Source organism: Alosa alosa, chromosome 6, assembly GCF_017589495.1.
Source record: "Alosa alosa isolate M-15738 ecotype Scorff River chromosome 6, AALO_Geno_1.1, whole genome shotgun sequence".
NCBI lineage: Eukaryota > Metazoa > Chordata > Actinopteri > Clupeiformes > Clupeidae > Alosa > Alosa alosa.
In genome coordinates, this window is record NC_063194.1 from 15,226,695 (window position 1) to 15,251,280 (window position 24,586).

The following is a 24,586-nucleotide window of genomic DNA, read 5'->3' on the forward strand; positions in this document are numbered from 1 at the left end:
AGTAGCATAATTTCCATCCCTCAAATGTGGTACACATCCCCCATAACCACGTCGGGGTGGAGTACTACGTACACAACATTTAACTTTTTTTTTGTTCAGAAATTGAAAGCAGGAGTATTTTAGCACTTGCTTTATTCTCAACTACTCATTCACTTAACACCAAAAAAGTCAGAATAAAATAAATAAAACAAACCACAATAGTCTGATAAATAGTTTATTTACCATTATAAAGGAATTCTCTGACATCTCTTTCATTGCACCTTGCTGGAAATGGAACTAAGCATTTGCATCCCTAACTGTAACACAATCAACCTCAGAATCTGCTGAAGAGACAGAACTGATTCAGTCAGTGTTGGGAGAGCTTCACAGAAGACAGCCCTACTCCAAGAGGAGCACCTGAAAAGCAACACATTGGAACCACATGTAACCGTTACCACATTGCTTTACATTAAATCACAGTGTAAGCAGAGACTTTATGATAAATTTATGATAAATTCTGTGCATGGGGTGATTGTTTGAGGGGACCATGTCATGTCAATACTGAATATAGTTTGTCAAAAGATTCTTCTGGAAATACTGTGTTAAAATTTAGTCTGCTATAAAGTGGTTACACAGTGCATGCCTGGTGGTATTTCACTTACAAAATAAAAACACATCAAAGACCCTGACAACAGTCTCTCAATCCAAGTTTCCATCTGACATATCTGGGTTTCACACATATATTCTGTACAATACCACATTGAGGCATCTTTGGCAATTGCAGCAAAGGTTTAGAAATTCTCACCCCTTACAACGATGATCAAAATTTGCGTGAAATGCTGTTAATTTACACTCAATGAACACATGATATTTCTCATCCTTCACAGGTTTGTTTATCCATCAATTTGCCTTGATTTCTGGAAGCATTTCAAGCAAGTCCTAATGGATGCCCTAAATAGGTCTCAATCATCACGACTTCCCCTTCTGACCAACATTCTCATGCTAGAGTCTGTAACCTGGGACCGACACACACAGGAGGAATGTGTATGTTTTCTGGTTATTCATTCTCCTTTACATATCATATGTAAATACACACTTAGGTACGCAATGTGCGGCTATATTAATATCAGTTACATGTGCCAAGATAGGGAGCCATTGTCACGTACAGGTCCTACACACAATCACATAAAATCACATTTATCATGGAATAGTCTACAAATGGAATAGCGATTTCATCAAAAGGCATAATATTAATCTAAAGGTGCTGACAAATGAAATGGAACCTAACAATAGCAAGGGGTCGTTCAATTGCATGGTTCATTACAGTACACCTATCATAGATCTAGTGGGTGAGACCACAAGTCACAATCAAGTTTAAAATACAGGAAACAGTAACTGGCAAAGGCCCCCTAAACCTTTCAAATCACATTCATACATAATAATCTCAGCTTTAATATGCGGTCACTGTGAATTTTTTAGAACTATACAACCCATCCCCTAAAATGGATTTCTGGCATAATTATGTGAAACAACAACAGGGAATAACGGTTTCTCAAACCTCCACCTCTGATTATTTTAAAGATTTAAATATCATCATAATAACATCTAAACACTATGCTCAGCTATTAAGGAGTGAAGCGCTAGTGGTACGAAAGTGACAGAGCATCTGCGTGCTGCAAGAATATGCGCTACACACAGGTGCACTGCACACTGTAGATTGTGCGTTTAATTTTTCACAACGAAGACCGACAAGATGTCACCCCAGGCAGGGAATGACTCAGCAGGGAGGTCAGCACAAAGAGGAGGCCGGCTTAAAGGACGATCAGGCAGATGTCCTCAGGGATTAAAGAAAGAAATGACCAATGAGTCAGACACACACACAGACACACACACATGAGCAGCAGGACCGGTGTAAAAGCTGCACCTCTACCCTGTTAACCAACCACAGGTGTAAAAGCTGCACCTTTACCCTGTTAACCAACCACAGGTGGTTTCGGCACCCTTCTACCTACTGCATATAATGAGGGCTTACCCTGCTACAGTAAGTAAGTCTAGCTTTACAGAACAACCGCTTCCTGGAGGGGACATGCTCAACAAATCAGACCCAGTCAACACATAAGCGAGCAAGCAAGCAAGCAAGCAAGCCATCTCCATCAGAGGACTGACTAGTTTCTGAGGTCTCTGCTCCTCTACTCCCCACAACAGTAACATGGAGTACATGGTATAGAGCTATCAGACATAACAAAATATAACCAGTGTTACTATACAGAAAGTGTGTAACACAATACTTGCGTTATTAGTGTGCAGAGAGCACTCGTTACTATGCATACAGTATCAGTAACAACAGTAACAAATGGCCAATGTTGACCATACAAAGCTAAGTCATCTGCAGTAGCATGGATAAGGACCAAATCTAGCCTTCCTGAACGTGTCCTTTAGGTCTCCCTGATAATGGACATGAGATTCTACATTTTCAAGTGACCACATGCCTGAGTGTGCAAGTGTGTGTGTGTCTGGGGGGAATTAGGGATGTGCGCGTTCAATTCATACAGCGACCTGGGGGGGGGGGGGGGGGGTGTGTCTCTGTGAGCATGTATGCATGTGTAGTTGTGGGTGCAATGATCAGTTGGCGGCAGTTATGAGTGGATGTGTGGGGGTGTCTGGGGAAAGGAGACAAATTACTTTAATCTTTTCTTTTGGAGTGCATGCTTTAACCCCCCTCCCCCACCCCCTTCAGTCTTGACTAGCCCTGCCTCTCGTCCTTGAGGCCGCTCCTTCCTTCTCCTCCTCCTTAGTGCTGCAGATCCTTCATCCTGTTCAGGGCACTCCCAGACTGGAACCACCCGATCTGCGTCTCATTGAAGGAGTGGTTCAGCTGGATGGTGTCCTGGCTGCCATCGCCGTGGGTGATTACTGCCGTGAGGGGCTACAGGCCAACAAGGGAGGAGATGAGAGACACGGACAACTGGAGTTTGTTCATACTCATATTTCATGCGGCTGCCATACTCAAAAGGTGAACGCTATGTGAATGAGGCTGAGTGAAGTCTGAAAGCACATGGATTATTGTTATCTGTGCTGTACTCAATTCAAACCACGTGTGGTTGAACTCATGCACTGTGCGGTCCTCACCTTCCCGGGGGCAAAGGTCGCGAGTCCTTTGATGGAGATCTTGTCGTCGGGGCGGATCTTGTCATAGTCAGCCGGGTCATTGAAGGTGAGAGGCAGCAGCCCCTGTTTTTTCAGATTGGTCTCTGTTCAGATGGAGAAGGAACAGGAAAGAGTCGAGTTGACCAGAGAGTGGAACATAAGCAAAATTGTCGTTCCAAATCACTCAGCAGTGTGAATTAAGTGCATGCTGGCAGTTATACAGTTTGTCACAACAACATTTCAAACCATACCCGCCATACTTTCTTTTAATACAGGCCCGTTCAGAACACCAGATGATGCAAAGCACCCAGCTTAAGCCACTGGCAAAAACAGAGTATCATGTTTCTTTATGACCTTTCTGTCCACCTGCAAGTTTGAGCCAAACTCTCCATCCAGAAACTGTCATCGGTCTTCTCCCCCCCTCCACCCACACACATGTATGTACCGTGGATCCTGGCGAAGCTCTTGACAATGATGGCCCTGCCCCCCAGGTGGCGTGGCTCCAGGGCTGCATGCTCCCTGCTGGATCCCTCTCCGTAGTTCTCATCGCCCACCACCACCCACGACAACCCATTGGCCTGGGGGAGGGAGAGGAAGAGTGACGCAGTGGGAAAGGCACTGTACACACTAGACATATGATAGTAATAGAAATATGGTATCAGAGACAATAAGTGTGCAGTTTGTAAAGGTAATGCAGACATTACAAGGCAATTCCAATATTCCATTCCACATTTCTTGATCAAGGGTGAAAGGATGTCTCCTGCGTCTCCCCCTCTCCTCACCTTGTAATGGCGGGCCACGTCAGGGACGCCTCCGTACTCTCCAGTCAGGACGTTCTTGATCTTATTGACGGCATCATTTTCGCTGTTAACGGCACCAATCAGCATGTTGTTGGAGATGTTGTCCAGGTGGCCGCGGAACTTGAGCCAAGGGCCGGCAGCACTGATGTGGTCAGTTGTGCACTTGCCCTTCACCTGAGGTGGGCAGGAGTGAGAGTAGACAGAGGATGGAAGGTTTGAGAAGATATCAGACAGATACGGTCATTTACAAAAGCTTTAGAGTTTAACACATTTATTTTGTATTACTGAGAAGACAGACTATACAGGCCAACTTCCATGTTTGTGGAACTCCTAACCCCTTGAGAACCCACTTCTAGAAGAGTTAAGATTTAAAAGGTCTCCTAAAGTGTATCATCTAATAATGTCTTCCAATTGCTCTTGACAAGAATACAGCGTGGGTTATGCTAGACATGCCTTGGAGATCTTCCCTGATGATGCACACAAATTAATGAAATCCATTACACACCTGAGGAATTGTCACACAATTGTTTTATTTATTTTCTTTTTTATCTCCCCTCCCATCTCCCTCATCTTCCAGGCCCGTACCTTGATGAGGATGGCCATGTTCTCCAGGTCCTTTCCACTCCACTTGTCGAAGGGCTCCAGTAGCTGCAGGCGGTTGCTGGCTGGGTTGACGTCCACCGAGACACCACTGCCATCAGATGGGGGGTGCTGGTAGGTGTCCTGGCCCGGGTCAAAGTCACGGGAGGGCAGCTCGTCACCAGTGGGGGGGACCAGCTTGAACTTCTCACCATTGGGAGCGGTGAGGAAGTCCTTCTCGGGGTTGAAGTTCAGCGTGCCGGCAATGGCCAGCGCTGTGACAATCTGATGGATGAGAGAAAATAAAAGGAATGGACAATTCAGTCACAATTAAGGTCACAATTAAGGAAGCCCAGAGAGACCACACACAGACAGAGGATTTTGATCCAAAATGGCTGGTGGGTTTCATCGGTCACCAATGTATTGAACATCATATGACATGTTCTACACAAAAAAACACCAGAGGCACTGTGACCTCCTGCTGGGAAAGCCTGCGAAATACCAAGCATCGACTGCAGGCTTTCAAATGTCATGAGGTGACAGCAAGCCATACTGTAGGACCTGAAGGACACCATGCTGCTTATTTTACTGACAGGGGTTCTACAGTGATCTGATTAATGATTCATGTTCATTTTACAAGGATGGTCCACAGATCCAAAAAAAAAAAAATTAAAAAATAGGAAAGAAAAGAAAAGACAAAAGTTTAACAGATGGTATAGTCACTGTATGGAGAGTCTGCTAACATTATTTTATAAAAAAACATTTGCTAAAAAGGCATTCAATGAGGGAATTTCATGACAGAACACTGCACTTTTTCAATTCACACTTAGGTCATCATTGTGACTCGTACCTCGGGGGAAGTCACGAAAGCATGGGTGGCTGGATTGGCGTCATTCCTGGCCGTGAAGTTCCTGTTGAAGGAGGTGACGATGGTGTTCTTCTCTCCCTTCTTCACATCCTGCCTGTTGGGAGATTTAGGAAAAACAGAAGTGTTACAGAAAATATATGCACTCAATGGCTAAAGAAGCTTCAGATACAAAAGAGTATGAATTTGAAAGGCTTTTAAACGAAAGCCAAGGTTTGGCTGACCGCCAAGGGAAAGAGAAAGAGCAAGAGAAAAATAGCTTTCATGCAGCCAGAAAAAAAGGCCATCACCTGTCCCATTGTCCAATGCAGGGCCCACAGGCATTGGCAAGCACCACACCTCCAACATCCCTCAGGATCTGGGCCTGCATCAGGAGGAGAGGAAAGGAGCCAGGGACACAGAGAGGACTAAGAGGTGAAGAAGTGACATTACGCTCAAATCTCTGATGCCATATAGCATAGTACACAGCATCTGACCAAACTATAGCTGATGGGACTGTCTTACGTATCCGTCTCTTTCAATGGTGGCGCGGATCTGCTCAGAGCCGGGGGTCACCGTGAACTGGGCCTTGCACTTGAGCCCACGGTCTAGGGCTTGCTTGGCCAGTGATGCAGCGCGACCCATGTCCTCATAACTGGAGTTAGTGCAGCTGCCAATCAGACCTGACACAAACAAATGTGGGATGCAGAAAATGAAGAACTATGCTTATATTCTATTACTTATACTATTACTGTTCTTATTCTACTACTCTTATTCTTATCTAACTTATTCAGCCATTAGCTGAATGAAGAATGAAGTCCTTCATGCAAGTGTTGAACCTAAATAAGTCATTGGTCAGATGTCCTCCAGCATGGTGGTCAATACTGACCTACTTTAACTTCCAGGGGCCAGCCACTCTTCTCAGCTACAGCTCCGATGTCAGACACGGGGTGGGCCAGGTCAGGAGTGAAGGGGCCGTTGATGTGCGGCTGCAGCTGCAGGAAGGGATTTAAAAGACTGTTAGAAACATGAAGCTTAGAGTGGGCCCTTACGGAGTAGAGCAGTACGCACACTGTTATTCCTATACAGTAGCCATGCAAATAAAAACTGATAGATTCATATTCGGACCATAATATTTCTTCAACGACAGAACACATGATTTGTTTTCTAACATACTTCGCTGAGGTTGATCTCAATCAGCTGGTCGTACTGGCAGCCGGGGTCTGGGACGAGGCATTCCTTATACTCATCAGCAAGCTCAGCAATCTCTGTGAGACAGACAGGAGAGGCACAGAAATAAGACGAGTTAAAAAAAACAAAAAAGCAGAGGAGGGCCACTCTCCCAGACAACCATCATCCACCACTATGCAAGGGCACACACTCACCTGCACGGCCTGTCTTGTCCAGGTAGGTCTTCATGCGGTGGTTGTAGGGGAAGATGGAGGTTGTGGCGCCGATCTCAGCTCCCATGTTGCAGATGGTGGCCATACCTGCATACAGAACATCCAGGTGGGGCGGGTTCCAAGGGAACGACAGTAAACATGCGTGTAAATTATGGTTAGAAAGGAGTACCAACTACATAAACTACAGCTGCAATGAGTCGTTCCTCGTCTGGTTGCCCTCACACACTGAACACTGTGATGACCAAAAAGGCACATTAGATGAGTCGAGTTTGCAGAAGTTTAAAGTCCTACTCCATATAGGTTTGTACTAAAACTCTGACCATGCACATTCAGAGTAGTACTTAATATTCCAGGTGGGTCGTGAGTGAACTCCACTCCATGTCTAAGTAATTATCATGCAGAGACTAAATAAGCAGACACTGGCCCAACAATAAACAATGGTATCAGAGCAACAATTAACTACTTCACCAAACACCAATGAAAGCAAAATAATTTGTATCTGACAATCTTATCTATGTATGCAGCTGCATTTCATGCTGAGCATGCTGGCTTAGTGGTGCACTAAGGTTGGGACTGTAGGTCTACAGGAATAAAACAGGATTTTTGACCTTAATTCTTCTAGCCTATTCGACTTGTCGAATCTATGTTAGTGACTTGTTAGTTACTTATATTTCAGACACTAGTTGGAAGAATTGGTGTCCATGGTGTCCAAAGGTAAAAAGTCTAAGTACAAAGTCTACTTTTACAAATGTGTTAAGAGGCCCTCAGATAACCTCCCTAGAGTGATCAATGTTTGTTAAAATAATTAAGTACAATTATTTGTCAAATCTGGCCTCACCAGTGCAGGAGATGGAGTCCACACCAGGGCCATGGTATTCCACGATGGCTCCAGTGCCTCCTTTAACTGTCAGGATGCCTGCCACCTTCAGGATGACGTCCTTGGGAGAGGTCCAGCCAGAGAGCGCACCCGTCAACTTCACACCAATCACCTGAGAGAGAGAGAGAGAGAGAGAAAAAAAAAAAGAAAGAGAGAGAGAAAGGGGAATATGGGTTGCAGCCAGTAAGGTGCAATTCCAGGCACCAGTGTTTACAGTATACACATGCAAGGCCACTGAAAGTGCCTATTAAGTGAGTTATGGCTGGAAACATGCAGTGAAACTCACTTTAGGACATTTGAGCTCCCAGGGGATGCCCGCCATGACATCAACAGCGTCAGCTCCACCAACTCCAATGCAGACGGAACCCAGGCCCCCGCCATTTGGCGTGTGGGAGTCTGTGCCGATCAACATGACCCCTGGGTAGGCGTAGTTTTCCAGAATGATCTGGAATCATTCACACAAACACATCATAATTGAAGCTTTATGAGCAGTGCCAAGGTTCATAAGAACCAAAAATGGTGCACATTAGTTAAAAATAGCACCGATAATGGAGCATGGCATACATCTGCCAAGAAGCAATTTCCTAAATCTTAGCAAAACATATGACTTAAGACTATTCTTTAATAATTACAAGGAGAGGTGCTTCAAGAAGAAAATAATAAAGTAAATGTATCCTTATGCAGTACAATAACAAACCACACCTGGTGAATGATTCCAGACCCTGGTTTCCAGAAACCCACTCCATATTTGGCTCCAGCTGTTGCCAGGAAGTTGTACACCTCATGGTTCATTTCCTGGGGCATGGAAGGGCAGGGCGGAAAAGAACACAAACTTTAGGTTACATTCTGGTTGCTTTTCTGTAACATCACACAAGGCCGCTGAATCCCTCTAATCCATGTTACTCAACACAGGATCCAGTTAAGTGTTAATCCAGCTATACACTCTGCACTCTCCCGCGCTCTGCCAAAACATTTGCCCACACACCGGCTTGACCTTTTATCCCTCCCAATTTTATCCTTTGCTTTCCAAACGTTTATTTTGATACGGTATATGGCTTGTACAGGACATTGGTTCAACAACTGTTGTTTTAAATGCGCTCTATAACTAGACATGACTTGACATGACTTTTTCTTTTCACATTTCTTCCAGCCTTCTCTGCTACTCTAAGGCAGTGTTTCTTAACTGGTGAGTTGGGACACAAAAGTGGAACCATTCTTGGTGGGTTGCGGAGCTTGACAAAAAAAAAACCCTTTATTTTGATATACTTTATTTGTGCGTCACTGCCATGGACATAGACACAATTTTAGTGGTAAACGCAAATAGGCTACACCCCTGAATATTTGAAGTAGGATATGGATTCTTCTTCTTTTTGAATAAAAAGCTCTGCTTCATTGGGCTATTAAGCACCTTGTGGGTGCAACCTACAGCTGAGTGGTTTTAAACGTGCCATAAATGGACATGATAACCACATGAAATGTAGTTGTTTGTTTGTGACTCAATGAGGTCATGTTTAATTATTATTATTTGCGTAAAACACCGTCATGTGGTGTATACACAATATGTTTAATGCACAGGAAATTACTGTACAGCATCCTCCATTCTAGCCTCCCAGCTCCACCCACTACCTGCCCTCCACCCCCATCACCTTGGCTCTCTGCAGGTCCTCAGCTCCACCAATCTGGGCCTCGATCAGATGGTCGCAGTGGATGGTGGAAGGGACGGCCACCTTGGGCAGGCCGCTGCTGATGAACTGCAGCATGGCCATCTGCGCTGTGGCGTCCTGCATGGCCACCCGGTCCGGCCGCAGGCGCAGGTATGTGCGCCCCCTTTCAATATCCTGCTCATGGGGGTTATCCAAGTGCCCATACACAATCTTCTCCGAAAGGGTAAGGGGACGGTTAAGCCTGTAAAGGACAAAAGTGGTGCAAGTCTACAAGATGGAATCTTACGCCAGTGGACCCGGAAGTCAGTCACCAGAATTTAACACCTGCTGAAATTACATTTCCACTGCCAAATTCTAAAAAGTTTTGTGTATTGTCCTCCAAACCAGGTTGTGTAAGCAGCTCCTTTACTTGGTATAATGACTAAGTAATGACAAAGAGTAACACATTGATCATGTAACCAATTCACATTTGGTTTGTCAATGCAGCAAACTAATTAGAACCAAGTAGCCAAAATGGTTCCTCAAGATTTGAAGACCTCAAAATTCCACCATTGTTACACATGTAGGCTACATGATAATTCAAGTTTAAGTGGAAAACATTTAAAGTAGATGACTTTCATTAACAGTCTATAATCACGTGGATTTATACATAACACATTTTGCCAGTTCTCTTGGAATCTCTTAACAAAATGGAATCCATCAACTTGTAAAACTTACTGACCGCATACATTTTAAACCTGGGCTATTGCACAACACACATTGTGTGTCTTTCATTTGAAAACAATTAGCCAATTCCAAGAATTACGGTGGAATGATAGAATTGACATGCGCCTACAACAACATATTTCAATTGCAGTTGGCTGACTGGTCTGTGTCTAATCAGACAGAATCCAGGAAACTGGTTGCCGCACGGTCTCAGGTTTTACTCAAAGTTTGTCCACATAATGTTTAGGTCCAAAAACTGTTAACAGCTGTAAAATATGTTTCTTAAATTCCAATGTTTCACCCTTGATTCACAGCCTGATCAAACTTTGTTGCATGGAAGACAGGCATTGTCTGAGTGAACCCAGACGAACCTGTTAGCAAATCTGAATTTGCTATGCAGCTCTGTCTGGAAAAGTTACCATTGACGCCCATTTCCAAATCACCACAAACCCAGGATCCAATCATAATCACTTATCCAGCATAGGGCGGGCTTTATATGATGACAGATAGAGCAGTGCATTCAACAACACCAATAGACCTCTGAAGTTCGCCTACAATAAAGCTGCCATCTTTGAGATCCTGTATTTGCACGAAAAAGTCAACGTTTTCCTAAACACACTTTTGTCCGGCACATTTTTATTTTTGCTACCCCAGAGCTAACTTGCGATGCAACTTGCCATTAAGTTAGTTAGCAAGTTAGCTCTGGGGTAGCAAAAATCAAAGTGTGCCGCTTTCACGTACCAGAGATCACAATATCCACTCGAAGGCAGAGGACAAAAGTGTGCAAAGCAAAACGTTTGCATTTCTGATTTTGTCGTCCCCGCAAGAGTTTAACAGGTGCGATAATTCCAAATCCCCATGTTAATTTCCCATAGGAAAAGTCTCAAGATACCAGATCTCCTTATATGGGCAAAGATGGTAGCTTTTTTGTAGGTGAACTTCAGAGGTCTATGGCTGCGCTGAGATGGCAACAGGGTTAAACAGATATGGACAAATTTAAAAGAGTTTTATGCACCAATAAGTTTAATTTCACTGCTGGTTACCCCCCTGGAAGTCGTAAGTCAATGAAACCTTTCCAGACCCACTCTCAATCACAATTGAGATTTGAGAAGCGGTCTGGTGCCAACCAGACTAAAGAAACCATGTTCTCAATATGAAGTTCAGCGATCATGAATAGTTTGTACTGCATAGGCCTACCCATTGATTTTATATACAGTCCTAAATTCAGAAAAAATACTATAGGGCTTAAAAAATATGAAGACAGGATTTCAACAGAACTACGTTACAGGCCTTGGTTTTGAGACCTTTTCATGATCCAGTGTTTGAACGAAATCTGAGACTGGGAATGACCCCGATATCCATTTGGATAGTGTTGTGTGAGCTCTTAAGAATTAGGACTTAGGACTGACCTCTTGCGCACAATATTGATATTTGTGTTCAGGGCCTCATAGTTGATGCTGGAGCCAGGTTCGAAGCGGCTCATGGACACCTTTGCCTTGGCGTTGAGAGCTGCTGTGACATGCAGTCGCCTGGCCCCATCTCCTAGCACAAGCTTAGAGAAAGAGAGAGAGCGACTCATCACTTGCTGCTAGAGCACAACAGGTTAATGTAATGTTATGCAATAAGACTCCAGAGTGCTTTTTGTGGATGACAGGTCAGGTAGCCTACCAATTCATCAAGAGCATTCAGCACTAAAGGTTTGTTGAAACCCTGAGCAGAGCACATGACTCTTAGGCTACACTGCAAAATGACTTAGAATCTCTAATTGCTCCTTCACAGCCAGTGTTAGTGCAGTGCCTTTGCCTTGGATGTAAGGGGAGATCATCTTACCTAATGTGCCCAGCTATACAGCAAACCATTCTCAAAGGGAGTTTTCACTATAAATATAACAAAACTAACATAGCAAACATTTGCCCGAAAAGAATTAATCTACAACTGCCAGGAGGATCATGCTGGCAGTCTATAAAGTATTAAGTGCCACCAGAGACTTGGACAAAAAGAAACAAAAAACAGTGCATTTGATGAGAATTTCACTGGGATCCCGGAGTAAAACAAAAGAGTTCATAGACATCCCATGATTTACGACCACTATGACAATTAAGACATGGTATCGTCCGTCTCATAAACAAGACTGAAATCTAGGTAGAAATCAAGTGGACTCTCTTTTTGTTCACAATCACTGTACACATTCGATCACTAGTGTTAACTCCACACTTATCATTTAGCCCGAGATAACGTCGTGATCACCTTCCAAACAGCTGGGTGTCTTACTATCAAACCCGTTCAACAAAACACAAGCTACAAACGCTTGAATGTATTTAAAGCTGAAAAAAAAAAAAAAAACACAACGGGGAAAAATACAATTCCACGTTAAAAACGAACTCAAGTTGCCTATTGGATATAATCCTGATGCGCGGTTTGTTCTGATGAACTGCAACGTTGTCGCGTTAGACGTCGCTAGCAACAATATCCACCGGGGACACAGTGACCTGGGAAACTGCGTAGTTAGTCTGAAAGATGTCAAGCAACGTTTTGTACTTGAGATTTTCCGACGAAAGAATGACAGCTGCTACGAAATGGTCAAATACCCTTGTCATTCACACAACTGACCGCGCGTTTCTGTTTAGATTATATGGTAAAATATGATTCTTACCCGGAGCCGAGAAACTGTCATACAGTAGGACGCCATATTTTGCTGAACGATGTGTCGCTAAGGTGTGACGTAAAAGGAATTCCATTTAAAGCGTCCCAGTCTTGTAATCCAGACAGAATTGTAGTGGTCTTTAAATTATTTTCGTTTTGTGACTAATATGTTATAGATAATTTAAATTAGATTTCAGTAAAATAATTCCCAATTAACTTGAAGGTATAAGAATAGCACTACTATAAACATTCAGAAAGGATGTTACTGTTTTTTTTTTGTTCACTTGTCTTACAGGACATGAGTAGTGATCATGAAGATTATTGAGTAAGCTTGTAGCACACATTTGTAACAATTTCTCAGAGTGGTTTGGGGAGAAAGGCACGTTATTCTGGTGTGAAACTACAGATTTTTTACTGAAGTTAACAGACACAATAGGCTACAAGGGAATACATTCTAAAATCAATCTTCCATAGGCTACCTAAAGGCACAATTTATTCATAAGCATTAACAGTATCTCCTGCTAATTCAACCTGTGGCAATTGAAGGTGAATGGTTCAGATATAATCTAGCCTAACTGATGCCTCAAAATGAGGGGGGTGGCCTCAGGTAGCGGCAAGAGGTCTTTGAGATGATATGAAATTATATTTGAAAATGGCAATTATATTTTAGGTGAATCAGGTGAGACATTCAAGGGGAAACAATATTTGGGACATAGGGGGCAGTGCAAAGTTGGCAATTTTACTAATAATATTGACATCTATTGAATATATTAATGTATCAGTTGAAATATGCAAAACATCGTATGGAAAGCTTTGTTAACTACAAACTAATTTCTAATCAGATGTGAATGAGTCACGACACATTTGACATATTAATATTTCGTGTTTTAAGTGATTTATGGCTTTCTTTTTCCTTTTTTTCTTATATGTTTAGTGAGTGTTGTAGCCTACTTTGAGACTTTGTTTTGTTAGAAAAAGGTCCTCTTTAGCGTACTGTTTGTTGCTTGTACTCTACCTCACTTATACTTTGGATGATAGATATATTAACACAAACTTAATGTGTGAATGGAAACATAATTGAATGACTTTAGAGTCTAGAAGAATTTAGGCTCTTAGCTTTGTAATCAGAACAACACTTACCATTCAGTTTCCCATTATACCTCGCCTCTAATTTTCTTTTTTAGATGCATGCATTTTGCTAGTAATCCGTTGAAATATTCTTTGCATTCAGCTCTGGAAGTGGAACGATTGTTATAGGCCATGCAAAATATGTTAAGAAAATGGTATTTAGTCTTTTATTATTATTATCATTTAGTCATTGACTACAAATAGTGTGGAATAAAAGCAACAGTGCAACAATATTCAAACAAACCACATTACCCATCATGCCTGTAAATATGAAGTATGAGCCCTGGCGGTAGTCGATTCTGACTGGATATTGAAGCAATCCAATTGATTCTGGGTCCTCCCTCCTTTCGACCAATAGCGCGTCTGTTGCTATCACATATTGTATTTTTAGCAATTGCAGAGTACTGCTCTTGAAATGGTAATGTCAGTTCGCCAAATAAAGTAGCGCGTATAACATTGGCATTTTGGCTTGTGCACACCAAGTAGCCTCTAATTGCACAGCAGGCGTGCAAAATAGCCTATATTGGAAAGACAACAACATTGGAAATCAGGCAACAGTTGCATTTAATATTGAGTATTGAACGATTTGAAAAGCTTTTGTGTTCTTTTCGCCAAAACTGTAGGATATCAGGCTACAAAAATATAAGTTTGTATGTCATTGTGTCCTTCTTCCAGAGATGTATAGCCTAGGCCTAAATTAAGGGTTAATTTCTTACTACAATAACGTAAAAGTAGTTCCTACATTTCAGCGCGTCATCGGGAAAGGGGGTGTGGACGCAGAGGGTGTCGCTTGTATAAATGCGCAAGATTGTCAAACAGCAAAGTTTCTGCTGGTTGTTTCATCCTCTTGTACTGGTGATGGGTCTGCAGTACACCAATGTATTTCTAGAGTAAAATATCTTTAACTTTTTTGCAATCAACTCCTCTGCAATGCTGTTCTCTATTTCAATTTAACTTAAAAACCAAGGAGCAAAATAAGCAGGCGTGCCATCAGTAAGTATACTCTGGCATGTTCTGCTTCTATAACGTTTGTTCATTTAATGTTATACTATGTGCATATGGCTTAATCTTAATCTGTTCCATGAAAGGGGAGAAGTGTATGATGTTACATACTCAATGCAATTAAACAATGCATGGTGGGACCGTCATCCATTTTAGGTGTGTTTGGGATTGACTAGCCTACTTTTAATTCTGAAAGAAAGCTTACATAAACAACAACGTAGCTCTTCGACTGCCTAAGTAATTCTATTGGCAACTAAAATATTTTGCTTTTCAGTACTGTAGGCTAATCTTCGTAACGGTTTCTTCAGCATTTGAAACACAATAGCATTGTGTCTTGCGTCTGAATCACCGATAAAAAATATTTCTAGCCTATTAACTGTAACGTATCCTAACTTGGAGAAAAATCTAGGTGTTCTGTTATCAAGAAACCATTAGGACGTTCTGTACTCTCAATTTTATGAGGCAAGCTATGCGTGCAACAAAAGTAGTCTGATGGCCTATAATTATTCTGATGGCATACAGCCATAGACGTCTTTTTGCTGTGCATATCCTAATTATCGTCGAATCGTTCCACAGAAGAGAAATGGGTTATGCTATCCTTCAGTGTTTTTAAATGCATTTTAGGCTATAATCATGCATTGTCCTGTTTTGAAAAGTCCGAGTCACAGGCAGTGACACACTCTCGGTTCTGAAGGGAAATAATCAGTTTTCTTTTTTGTAGTTGTGTCAACACAACTAGCCTACACCATGAATGTAACTGCCAAACGCGGGCTGTGTGTATGTGAAGTGACCTGGGTGGCAGCAAGAGTGTTACATGGCGGATAATACTCATTTTCCCCTTTTTTATTAGGCTCATCAAAATGCACTGAGCGGTCACGCTTTCGGGTATTGTCAGTGACATTGAATGACATTGTACACAAGTGACTGTAAAATGCCATAGGCTAAAGTGTAGGCTCGTCTGTTATGCAGTAGGCCTACCTATTCCACTTGTTTTTACAAAATGTAGCCTACGTGTCTGTCACTGCTTCTAAATGGAGGTCACCCCTGTATTCACTGGCCTGCTATTAGAATACTTTGGTTTTAAGGCAGGGCAACTTAGTCGACGGTAACATTTTGCTTTTTATTGACCGTTCCATAGCATCATGCCATCGCTAAATCCAGTGCTTTTTTTTTTATTCTCTTTTCCTTCGTAGACTGGTAATTGCCCGTGCAGCTTCTCACCATAACAAACAAGAGTGGTCTTCTAATGTCACCATTTATTTGCAAATTAAATTACTGGGCACTATATAACAGTATATGTACTGACAAGAATCGTCAATCCAAACATCTCTTACAACATAGCCGATCATAATAATTGCACGGGTCTCACTCGCGTCTCTGTTATGTTTTGATGGTGCGGAGGCGGGTGCATTATCATTTACACGCGTGATGATGACGTCAGTAACAGTGCATACTGGGAAATTGTGTTTTCCCAAAACTTCTCCACACCAAAATCACCTGCCATTTTAAATGCTTAATCTCTTGAAATTTCTTTGAGAATTGTATAGATATGATTTTGTGGTACCGTGCAGTTTGTGTCTTCATATTTTCTTTAGTAAATTTAATGCTGTGCTAATTTCAGAAATCATCCTCACAGCATAGTGCAATGAAGTTAGGCCTACTTTTGTTGTGATATTCACAATGGTACTAGAGGGTCACTGGCACAGAAATACCTATGGTCACTGGTCTGATGACGCTGCTGCTCTCAGTTCTTGTCCTCTAACTTAACTTGTAGCTAGCAGAATGTGTCTGAATGCTGGAACTCAAAATGGATACTTAATATACTGGACAATGTCTAAACTTTGTTTTAGAGAACTGACTTTAGTTTAGACTACTTGAATAAAACAGGCATTTCTAGCAACAAAATAGACTCTTAAGTAATGCGCTTAGTTTCTGTGTGATAAGAGAGTCGAGTATTTTTGTGAAATTGAACTAATTGAAAAGAACCATGGTTTGTATTTTCAACAGAATACAAGCACTAGATCTCATAAATGTAGACTTTTCCTGGCTCTAGCTTGTATTACTTGCTTGCCTAATTACAGCAATAACAGATTTCTTCCTTGTATTTGATCTTAGGAGGGGTATTGATGGAGGACTGAAGACTATGATGCTCTCTTGGCAATTTTTACTATAAAGCCTTCTGATTCACTGGATCAGACTATATTTTTGTATTTCCTATTCACTCTGGGAAAGTGAAGGGAACGGAGGAAGCTTTGACTTACATAGTGGCTTCACTCAAGTATAAACACAGTGCTTACAAGACTGCTTTCTAACCATGCACCTGGAGGTGAAGGTAGCCATTAACTTCATTGTGTCCTACCTGTACAACAAGCTTCCCAGACGCCGTGCAGATTTATTTGGCGAGGAGCTCGAACAAATCCTTTTGTTGCGCTTCGATGGCCATTGGTACTCTGACTCACCTTTGCGTGGATCCGCCTATCGATGTCTGCATCTGGGCTTCATCAGGGACCCTGTTGTGGAGCTGGCAGCCAAGAGGAGTGGGTTGGACACTGAGGAGGTCCGTACGAACGTCCCTGAGGAGTTGACCATCTGGATTGACCCCCATGAGGTATCCTACCGAATCGGGGAGGGCAGTGCTTTGAAGGTACTGTACCTGGACGATCCACTCGGTTTAGGGAGTGAGGGTGAAATGGCCGAGGCCATCCTGGGCCAAGGAGACCTCGAGGCGGACGAGGTGAAAAGCCTGGGGTTCAACCCCGAGGCCCAGGTGTTTGTGCCGATTGGTGGCCAGATGTCACCGATTCTTCTGCCCTCTCTGTCCAGCTCACCCACCCCCATGTCTACCTCATCCTGCCAAGGCTTGTATTGCTACTCGGCATCTAGCACCCCGACCAACCCCACCGCTCACTCCTCAAACACCTCCACTCCATCTCCACCAAGTGGTGGACTCCCCTACCTGCAGGCGCAGCAGCAGCAGCAGCAGCAACAGCAGCACACTCCGCTCCCGCCAAACACTCGGCCGCCTCCGCAGCCCATCACCTTCACCACAGCCACTTTTGCCGCCACAAAGTTCGGCTCCACCAAGATGAAGAAATCCAGTAACGCCGGATCCACTGTGGTGCCCGGCATGGGCATGTCTCAGCAGCAGCAGTCGCAGCAGCCCCAGCCCCAGATGCTCAGTCGCTCCCCCACCACCATCTCTCCTCCTGGGCTGCTGAAGCACAAGTCCCTCTCCCTCTCTCTGCACTCGTTGGGAGGGGGGCCCATGTCCAGCCAGCTCTCCCCTAATGCCAAAGAGTTTGTTTATCCGTCCACCCAGGGCCACCTCTACTTCGACGTGGACACCCCGACCTTACCGCCTCACACCAGCCCCTTCCAGGCCACTTCTGCTCACACTCACCCCCACACCCACCCGTCCTTCGACCCCTTCTCCAGCCCTCCTCCAGGTCAAGCTGTGGGCATCATCAATGCTAACACAGGAATCTCGTTTGTGGAGAAACCCACGTTTGTTGATGGTCTGAGTGGGTATAACCTGCAGTATCCAAACCAAGCCTTCCAACCTGTGGTTCTGGCCAATTAACCTAGTCTTTTGATGATCCAAAATATCAACATAAAGGTAGTAGTGGTCTTGAGGACCTTTTCCCTCCCCTCAAAGAGTTGTTGTTACTAACACTTAGCTAAGAGCTTAGAGCTAGTATTAAGAGTATGCGAAGACTTTGTGTCATATCACTCATTACTTTCAGTTGTTTTATTATGGCAGAGGAGTAACAAGCCTCTTGTCAAAACCATTGTCTTTTGAGTTTAACGTTGACCATTTTGACACCTTTAGGGTGGCCCCCTTTTCTTTTTACGTGGACGTACAAACCCCAACACCAGTGTCAGGGTGATCATTCTCAAGCTTGCACTGCACCCTCCTGCTGTGAAAAAAGGAGCAGATGTGGAAGGCTTTGGAAAGCTAGGCTGTCTGTCAGCATTCCGTGTTAGTCAGACCTGAGTAATGATTCTCACTGAGCACATCACCAATGCTTTTTTTTTTTTTTTCTTGCTTTGTGACTGTCATTTTCATATACTTTTATTTGTGGCTTGGCTTGTGACCTTACGTCAGCCTTTGTTAAGAGGACCTGATTTAATTGAGCTGAAACTGCACCTGTGCACATAAATGCATATTGTCAACTTTGATTGTGTCAAGCTTAAGGACAATTCTGGTTGAATGTAAAGCGCTTGTGCATATGTTTGCAGTCAGGAGTGTTGATGTCCCTCGGAAGGGTTGTGAGGTGGTACAATTTCAATGTGTTTGGCAAGGCGTTCCATAGCAATCCTAAGTGACCGATAAGGAAAACACATCAAGCCAGGCTGGATTCAAGATTCTATGAAAGAATAGCTATAAAAAAAACCTAAATCTCTTTTTTTTAACCTCTCCTTCCAGCACACTCACATGCACACAAGCAATCCCAGTCAGCAGAGCATGAAGGTGAGAGGGCGGTATTGGAGGGGGGATGGGGACGACGCTAGTGGCAGGGATTGTGATAAATGGCTTAGTGTGACTGACTATGAAGATTTTACTCTGCAAGGAGAGGAGGCGGAGAAAAGGGATGTGAGGTAAACAGTAAAGCCATCAGTAGAAGCTTTTGCCATCATGTCTGCACTGGAATAGCTGCACTGTGTAGAGGCTCTTTTATAAAAAAAACAAACAAAAAAAAGTATTTTGCACCCCCCCCCCCCCCCCCTTTTTTTGCCATGGTTCAGTGAACGACGCAGTTGAGATTTACTGCTCAAATGTGAAGGCAAGAGCAATGCAATGGAAGAGTGCATATATCGCGACGGTGAATGTTGTCTGTTCATTTCATTTATGAATTATGAGAGCCCTGTAGCTCACTGATATTTTGTCTGGGGAAGGGGCATATGATCTAGTGGCCTCGTAGTCCTATTCAATTCCTGAAATATCCAGAGGAAGGCATGGGGAAAGCCATATCATCCACTATTTGACCTGTTTGCCTGGTAAATGATCAGATGAGTGCTGTAATTTTGGATTAGGATTGTGTGAATGAAGAGGTTCTTCTATTCTTCATCTGAATGTCTCTGTGCCCAAATTGTGCCCAAGAATATTTTACATGTGAGCTATCCTCTAGGCCCTTGACTTGACGTTGCCCTTTCATCATCTGTCCATTCCATTTTTGTTTTTGTTTAGATTTGGCTGGGTGGGTACTGCTCTGTAAGTGTTGAGATTGGGTGAAATGGCTGTAATTTTTTTACATTCATTTGTAATTTATTTACAATTTTCTATATTTTCGTGTGTTTTTGAAAGGAAATATCTATGACATTTATATTTAAAAAAAGTATGACATGAATATGTATAGATTTCTTATGTTTAAATATCCTTTCTTTAGTTTCTTATGTGCTGAAGTTATTTTTTCAGAATAACTATAAATATATATGCAAGAGATAAATAAAATGTGTAAAACAAAGTATTGAATGTGTATTGTACCTTGTATAGAGTTTGTTTAATAAAAAGACGGGTAATATATTATGTGTTCATCTGAGGGATTTCTTTCAAGAATTTCAGGAACGAATGTTTACAATAGTGTTGCCCTTTTCTTTTTGTTTTTCTTGTAATAAATCTTGGAAATGTATTAGTTGTCTATGTGCTCTAATGGCAGACTAAGCAGCCCATATTCTGGCTTCCACCATTTTCCCCAACAATTGCTTTCTTTCTGGCTTGTTTCTGGTTTATTATGTCTACATTGCTCTTAAATTGCAGTGGTGGTGTTTTCTGCACCTTCACTGGGTCTTGGAGACTTTACCAGCCAGTGTACCCAACTTAAAATGGAGGCAAAGCATTTGTCTGCACAGGCTGAGAGCGACGCAGTCATAGTAATCTGATCTTGGGCCACCAGAATAAACCTTCTATTATGATCACCTCCCTGCTGCAGTTCAACACCAGTCTGTCTGTGAGCTCACAGACTACATTCATGATGTGCAATGTGGAAAGCCCTCCCTTGAGTCATTTAAATGTGTGTCCTTCAATTCCCACATAAAACTTTCAGATATGGAAATAGCATTGGAAGTGGGTTGAGATTTAAGGGGGGAAATAAATGCTGTGAATGTGTTTTGGATCAGGCAAGGGCACTCCTGTTCTCTGTGAAGGGCCCCCAGCGAGCACTACTACTGAAGGGATTTTTGTATTAAAATGTGTTAGTCAAATTCTCAACAATCCTAAATGGCACAGGGCCATATAATGCTCTAACACACCCTGCACTCAAATACTGAGTGGGGTTTAGCTCAGTTAAAATCACTTAGGGGCCATCAAGGTGGATGGAGGCTGCGTGACTGATGTATTTACCCCATGGCCAGTGTCTAATAAGCCAACCTTCTTTGCTGTGGGCTTTAACATATTGCCATCTGCTACAAACAGCATAATACTTTGTGCTCTAAGCTTAGTCCCTATAAGGACTTGCTATGATTTTGTGTTTCTCAAAGAAAAAGCGGTGTCCTGAACCGGTGATTATATGCAAGATTTATTTTCACAACTAACACTTAGTGGGGCCCTGCCTATGACCAAGAATGTCTTGAACTGAGGGAAAGCATAGTTTTGTATTTAAACATATTGCATATATAGTACTGTATTTTAGTTTGCACTCTGGAGTATTTTGTTGAGAGAAATATAAGTTTATTTTATATGTAATATTTAGCTTTCAAGAGTACATGAAATGAGAGTAAAAATTATTAGATATATTATTAGAATTCTTTGTTTTTTTGCCTGAATTTTGTTATAGTTTTGTCCTATTTTCTATTTGATTGTTCTATTTGAATCTTTCACAAACAAAATGCAATGACCTTTTTTCTGTGCTCCCCAAATGGGGACTTACTAAAGCTGTTTCTTATTGTATGAGATTCTTTTTTAAAAGTTTGTAATAAAATAGTGACAAGTGGATGCATGGTATATGAACTGTTGGTCCTGTCCTTATTGTAGTACTGTGCACTGACCATTTGAAGAAAGGCCTTTTATATGTGATGGCCTATCTGGAACATAGGCCTATTGAACTACAATTCTTAAGATTGAAAGAGCATAGGCCCTAATTTAAATGATGGCAAAGTTCTTGTACATGAACTATACTGTAGCTATAATGTTGCACGTGGGACCAAAGAGTTGACTGATAAATGTTTGTGGTTAAGGTCTTCCCCATGGTGTTAAATTACCAAATTGATTTAGCCTATAATTATTGGATTAAATTTTGGTAGACTTTTAAGAATTTGCACCTTGCCCTGCGCCATTTGAATAAGAGCCCCATAACTCAAAACATACATCCAATTAAAACAGTTAGCCTGCTTTCAAAGCATCACAATACTAAACAGTGGTGAGCTGGTGATATCTGTGCTATAGGTCACGTTTTTGCAGCAAATTACACGGCAATGCTTAGTAAGCCATTCTTCATCTTCAGTTTAGATAGATAAATAGATATACTTTATTGATCCCTAGGGGAAATTCAAGGTCACAGTAGCATACAGACAACACACACACACATTCAATAACAGCAGAAAAAGTCATTAAAAGTATATAATATAAAAAAAACTCAGCAATAAGGACTGTAGAAGATAAAGAATATACTAAATATACAAAATACAAATTATACTAAATAAAACTTAATCAAAATCAATTCTAAAAAACAGTATCCACATAGTGGGTGAATAATCAATCAGGTGCGCTTACAATGACTGAAGCAGGGACTGAACCTGTGGTTCTCAATGCATAAGGTAAGGTAAGGTGCTCTGTGTGAATGAGTGTCATGGTGATGGTGCAAATGAGTAAGTCAAACAGTGCAACAGTGCAAGAATAGTGCAACAGTGCAAGTTTACCATCTATTCAAGTGAATTAGAGATCAAAACTGACTAGTCTTCTCTTTCAAGTATTTTGAGGTCAGTCATCCAATTCATTATATCATTAAAGGAGATGGGCAATCTCAATCTAGTTTGATAGCAACATAAGGGATGAATAGGTTATATATTAAAACTGTCATTGCTTTGCTTAGCAACTTAGTGAAGCAGAATTACATTTAAAATAATTCAATAATAACAATCATTCAAATCTTGATGCTACTTTGAAGGTATTTCTCATGTAGAATTACACATATTACACATACATATTAACTATGTATCTACCTCACTCAAGTATATTAAGTACCTACTTAAGTGCCTACCTCATATTACCTACCACCCACTCCTATAACCTTATATCCTCTCTGAGCCAGGCAGTCTGTTCTCAGGCATCTGTTGGGTATGCGTTTTCTTGTGGGCAGATTGAAATGAGCTTTGTTCTCTCCTGGCACCACCGACAGTGAAGGTTAACAGGAGGGAATCAACATGGAGAATGATAACAGCAGCCTTTAAAGAAATGCCCTTCCTTTCCCCTCTCCGCTTTCAGATGCCGTGTTTGTTGCATCCCTCTGTGCAGTCAAGCGTCTCCCTCCCTGATGGTTGTCTCTGCTTCCACCTAATCCCTTGGCTTCATCATGCCTCCCCCACGCATCTCCCTTTTTCCTCACCCGCTGCAGCTTCCCTCTCCCCTTGTCTTATGCAACATCATCCCCTTGTGTGTGTTTGTATGATCATTACGCAACACCACACACATGCAGAATACTAATGAGGATGTGGTAGAGGCAGTCAAACAGCTCATATGGTGTGTGTGTGTGTGGTGTTGAATCAAGAGCTGATAACAGGGATTGTCTTTCTGACCGATGGGTGAATCCACTTCAGTATGATGGTGGATTTAACTTTCAGTACAATGACAATGACAATGGTTGAATGTCAAATCCATGTTTCATCAAATCAGTATTTATTATTATGCATGACACAAGATACTGTTAGAACATACAGCTATTACACACACCCCATAATGATGGAGAGATAACAAGTAGGAAACTGAAGGTGCCTTTATATAAAAACAGACATATTATTTCTTTTAAAAAAAAGAGGCTGAAAATGCACCAATACTGGACAACAGGCCACTTCAAAATGTCCAAGATAGTTGGGGGCCAAGCAGCGAAGCTGCGAGGCAACCATTGTGTTTCTCTTTGTTCTTATTATGATTATTCCACCATGGAAGTCTATGGCAGCCCATAGAACCGTCTGGTCAAAAGTTGTGAAATTTGGCACACTGATTTGAGACAGTCCCATGTTTAATGTCACCAAGTTTCATACCGGCACCTCAAGCGCTCTAGCGCCACCAACAGGCCAAAGTTGGATGTGCGTTCACGCACGTAACTTTTGACCCTTTGCATTGATTCTTAAAAATGAGGTATCATTGGAATCCTTGGATCAAGCCGAGTTCAATGCATTCGTCATTTTACGCCATGATGGATTTTCTGCCATATTGGATAGGAGGACGCTCAAAAAATTTGGTGACCTTTGACCTCTAGGGGGCACTGCAATTAAGAAATATGCCTTTTGGCCTGTAGCTGCTGTTGTGCTTAGAATTAAAATGCACTAGTGGTGTCTGACAATACTGTGGAAGGTCCTTAGGTCAACAGAGGACAACTTGTGACATCAACATAATTGATTTGGCCGCCATATTGGATTTAATCAAAAACATGAATAAGTATTCGCAAGTCACAAATTTCAGCTGATCCTCACCAAAATTGGCAGAGACCATCTTCAGACCATGCCTTATCAGTGTATTTTTTTTTCTGGAACAATTGACAGAAGCGTTCGCCTGTAACAGCCAATCGAAATTTGAGGCGAAGCTGCCAAACAGGAAGTGAGCTCATATCTCAGCAACGCTTTCATGTATCAAAACCAAACTTAGTACATGGTCCTTAGGA

General features: G+C 42.2%; 2 protein-coding genes across 2 annotated transcripts; one reads left to right on the top strand and one right to left on the bottom strand.

Annotated features, from left to right (window-relative positions):
- Positions 1-2,529: 2,529 nt before the first annotated feature.
- Positions 2,530-12,736, bottom strand: aco2 (aconitase 2, mitochondrial). Its single transcript, XM_048246196.1, has 17 exons — positions 12,652-12,736; positions 11,408-11,550; positions 9,276-9,534; positions 8,332-8,424; positions 7,916-8,074; positions 7,591-7,741; positions 6,735-6,839; positions 6,526-6,617; positions 6,239-6,344; positions 5,875-6,032; positions 5,661-5,734; positions 5,356-5,467; positions 4,512-4,790; positions 3,909-4,100; positions 3,572-3,704; positions 3,109-3,230; positions 2,530-2,905 (listed from the first exon to the last, which is right to left on the bottom strand). The coding sequence occupies exons 1-17, from the start codon at positions 12,685-12,687 to the stop codon at positions 2,771-2,773; spliced, it is 2,349 nt and encodes a 782-aa protein (XP_048102153.1). The 5' UTR covers positions 12,688-12,736; the 3' UTR covers positions 2,530-2,770.
- A 1,848-nt stretch (positions 12,737-14,584) lies between these two features.
- Positions 14,585-18,791, top strand: LOC125296333 (protein Tob2). The gene is made up of 2 exons (XM_048246205.1): positions 14,585-14,762; positions 16,887-18,791. The coding sequence occupies exon 2, from the start codon at positions 17,086-17,088 to the stop codon at positions 18,349-18,351; it is 1,266 nt and encodes a 421-aa protein (XP_048102162.1). The 5' UTR covers positions 14,585-14,762; positions 16,887-17,085; the 3' UTR covers positions 18,352-18,791.
- Positions 18,792-24,586: the final 5,795 nt, after the last annotated feature.

Bases quoted from the DNA above. Each gene is read 5' to 3' on its own strand.
- aco2 (XM_048246196.1), bottom strand. From the start codon at position 12,687: ATGGCGTCCTACTGTATGACAGTTTCTCGGCTCCGG. The intron at 6,345-6,525 runs GTATGTTAGAAA...CCCTTCCTGCAG, and splicing joins TTGAGATCAACCTCAGCGAA to CTGCAGCCGCACATCAACGG. The intron at 5,735-5,874 runs GTAAGACAGTCC...CTCCTGATGCAG, and splicing joins CCATTGAAAGAGACGGATAC to GCCCAGATCCTGAGGGATGT.
- LOC125296333 (XM_048246205.1), top strand. From the start codon at position 17,086: ATGCACCTGGAGGTGAAGGTAGCCATTAACTTCATTGTGTCCTACCTG.